Here is a 3,061-nt window from a genome sequence, read left to right on the forward strand (position 1 = left end):
CACCTTATATGGCTCATCTCATATTGTTTTCGACCTACTTTCTTGACAGCTAGACCATATGAAGGTGCGATTTTTCTTTTTAACTAGGCTAATGAATCCCCTAATCAGGGAAAATTATAAGTGGAGAAGGATCATAAAATCTGAAAATCATCAAATAGGAAGGATTTCGATCCCTCACTAATACAAGTTCATACAATCATCTGTACATAATCACAATTTATTCATCACCAAATGCCCTCTTGGCAAGATAGAGCATCTTAAAGATTTAAGTAAACACAGCAATTCGCAGATTAACTTCTAAGTATAAAGAAATTCAATCCAACATAAAATAAACAAGCACTAAAATACGTAACTGCTCAGATAATGATCTAGTTTAAGTTTAGAACTCCCATTTTCCAACTTTTCCTCTCCTCCTCCAAAAATCCGCCGAGACAAAGTATTTCAAAAAGAAACTAAACATGCATTTTGGAGTGATATTGTTCTATAAAGCTTCCAATCTGGATCATAGGCTAGTTCGAGTACCATAAAATAGATGCAACATTTTCTTGAACTATTCACTAATCCCTCCGTCCTATTTTATGTGCCATACTTTCCTTTATAGTCTAACCCAAAAAGAATGTCACCTTCCCATAGTTAGTATTCATTTAACTTTAAAATTCCTTTTTTACACTTAATGAAATGATTTACCCATCAAAAGAAAAAAAATTACAGCCACACAAATATCAAATTACACTAATATATCAAGAATCATCAATTTGCCTATGAGAAACTAATGTCGTTGTTGTGCCATTGATTTTGTAAATGCATCAGCTATTTGAAGATCACTGGACATGTGTGGAAGAGTAATGATTATCTATAGCTTCTCGTATATAATGACAGTCTACTTCGATGTGTTTGGTCCGCTCATGATAAACCGGATTAGTAGCAATCTAAATAGCACTTATATTGTCAGCATGGAGAGGAGTGGGATTAGATTGAGGAAATCCAATCTCAGCAAGTAGTCCATGAAGTCACACAATCTCGGAAGAAGCAGTAGACATTGCTCAATATTCAGCCTCTGTTGAAGATGCTGACACACGGTCTTGCTTCTTACTCTTCCAAGATATTGAAAAATCTCTAAGAAACATGCACCAATATGTAACCGAAAGACGAGTGTCAGAACATCCCGCCAAAACAGAATTACTAAAAGCATTAAAACGAATAGGCGAACCACTAGGAAAGAATAATCCACGATTAGATGTTCCTCGGAGGTATCGATGATGCGACGGACAGCCACCAAATGAAGATGACGGGAGCTTGCATGACTGACTAACTTGTTGAACTGCAAAAGAGATATCAGGCATGGTAATAGTAAGGTAATTTAAGCTCCCAACTAATTGCCGAAATATAGTTGGATCAGGAAGAAGATCTCCTTCCTCCTGGCGATACTTTACATTCAATTCTAATGGAGTATCCATAGAAGAGGAATCCTGAAGACCTGCCAAAGAAATCAAATCTTGGGTATATTTGTGTTGATTTAGAAACACACCAGATGAATCACGATGAACTTCCAAACCCAAGATATATGTAAGAGTACCAAGATCTTTCATATGAAAAGAATCCTTAAGTTGCTGTTGCAGGCTAGTGATTAGTGAAGAATCAGTTTCTGTAATAATAATGTCATCGACATATAGCAAAAGAAGAACACAACCTGTGGATGTTTCCGAAGAAACAAAGATGAGTCATAGTTGCTCTGCTTAAAAGAGAATTGTAGCAAAGTAGACTGAAACTTGTCAAACCAAGCTCTGGGAGCTTGTTTTAATCCATACAAAGACCGCTTCAACTTGCATTCATCTGATGTAGGCAATGAGAACAAACCTGGTGGAGGTTTCATATAAATATTCTCTTTGAGATCACTATGAAGAAAAGAATTTTTGACATCTATTTGATGAAGAGTCCAGTTTTGTGAAGTAGCAATGGCAACAATAGTTCTCGCCGTCATCATTTTTGCTATCGGTGCAAAAGTCTCTTCATAATTCACACCATACTCCTGCTTGTTGCCAAGAACAACCAACCGAGCTTTGTACCGATAAGAGTTCGATCAGAATGAAGATTAATTGAATAAACCCATTTACATCCAATTGGATGGACATTTGAAGGACATGAAATAATATCCCATTTGTCATTTTCTTTGAGAGCCAAAAGTTCTTCCTCCATTGCCTTCTGCCAATATTCATGCGTAGAAGCTTGTGAGTAACAAGTTGGAACAGAAATGGTGGATAAAGTAGATGAAAATTCATACCAATTAGGAGTACGAGATACTTTTGTAGATCATTGACTGGGCTCAAGAGGAGCAAGCCTTGAAGAACTCTCAGATTCTAGTTATGGTGTAGTTTCAGGTGCTCGATTAATATCAGGAGGGGGTAAAGTTGGACACCGACGTTCGTACACAAATATGGGTTTGAACCTCTTAGAAGGAGATGACAAATCTTCAAAAGTAGGAAGAAGAAGAGAAGCGGGAGATGACTTAACATGAGTAAGAAAAATATACTGATTCTCAAACAAAACAACATTTCTAGAAACATGAAATTTATTTGAACATGGATCATAACAGAGAAAACCTTTCAGTAAAGTACTATAACCCATAAAAAGACATTTAGTAGACTGAACAGAAAGTTTATTATACTGAGAAGGAGGAAGATGCACAAAGCAAATACAACCAAATGTATGAAAAATATCATAGCTTGAATTTTTGTGATAAAGAAGGAAATATGGAGACTTAACATGTAACACTTTAGATGGTAGCCTGTTAATTAAATAGACAACAGTAGACAAAGCTTCAACCCAATATTTAAATGGGACAGAGGACAAAAAATATTTACACTTATGCCAAAGCTCAGTCTTATTAGTCGTAGAAGTACAAGCAAAAGATATAACAGGAGGAATGGAAAATTGTATAGGAAACAATCTTCTAACTTTAGGCCCCTTCGTGATTATCGTCCCCAACACCTGATCCTGCACAAGACAACCATTATGAGAAAAATTTACATCACAATTGTCATCAACCAATTGTGCAACTAAA

General features: G+C 36.1%; 1 protein-coding gene across 1 annotated transcript; it reads right to left on the reverse strand.

The window, feature by feature from the left end:
* Positions 1–1,043: 1,043 nt before the first annotated feature.
* LOC107855530 (uncharacterized mitochondrial protein AtMg00810-like) lies at positions 1,044–2,994 on the reverse strand (the record flags this gene model as incomplete). Its single annotated transcript, XM_047404115.1, has 4 exons — positions 1,044–1,690; positions 1,858–2,058; positions 2,115–2,225; positions 2,901–2,994. Coding segments are annotated over 4 exons (1,053 nt in total), but the record flags the coding sequence as incomplete, so codon positions are not given.
* Between the last annotated feature and the right edge of the window lie 67 nt (positions 2,995–3,061).

The sequence above is a fragment of the Capsicum annuum genome, unplaced genomic scaffold (genome assembly GCF_002878395.1).
Source record: "Capsicum annuum cultivar UCD-10X-F1 unplaced genomic scaffold, UCD10Xv1.1 ctg52288, whole genome shotgun sequence".
NCBI lineage: Eukaryota > Viridiplantae > Streptophyta > Magnoliopsida > Solanales > Solanaceae > Capsicum > Capsicum annuum.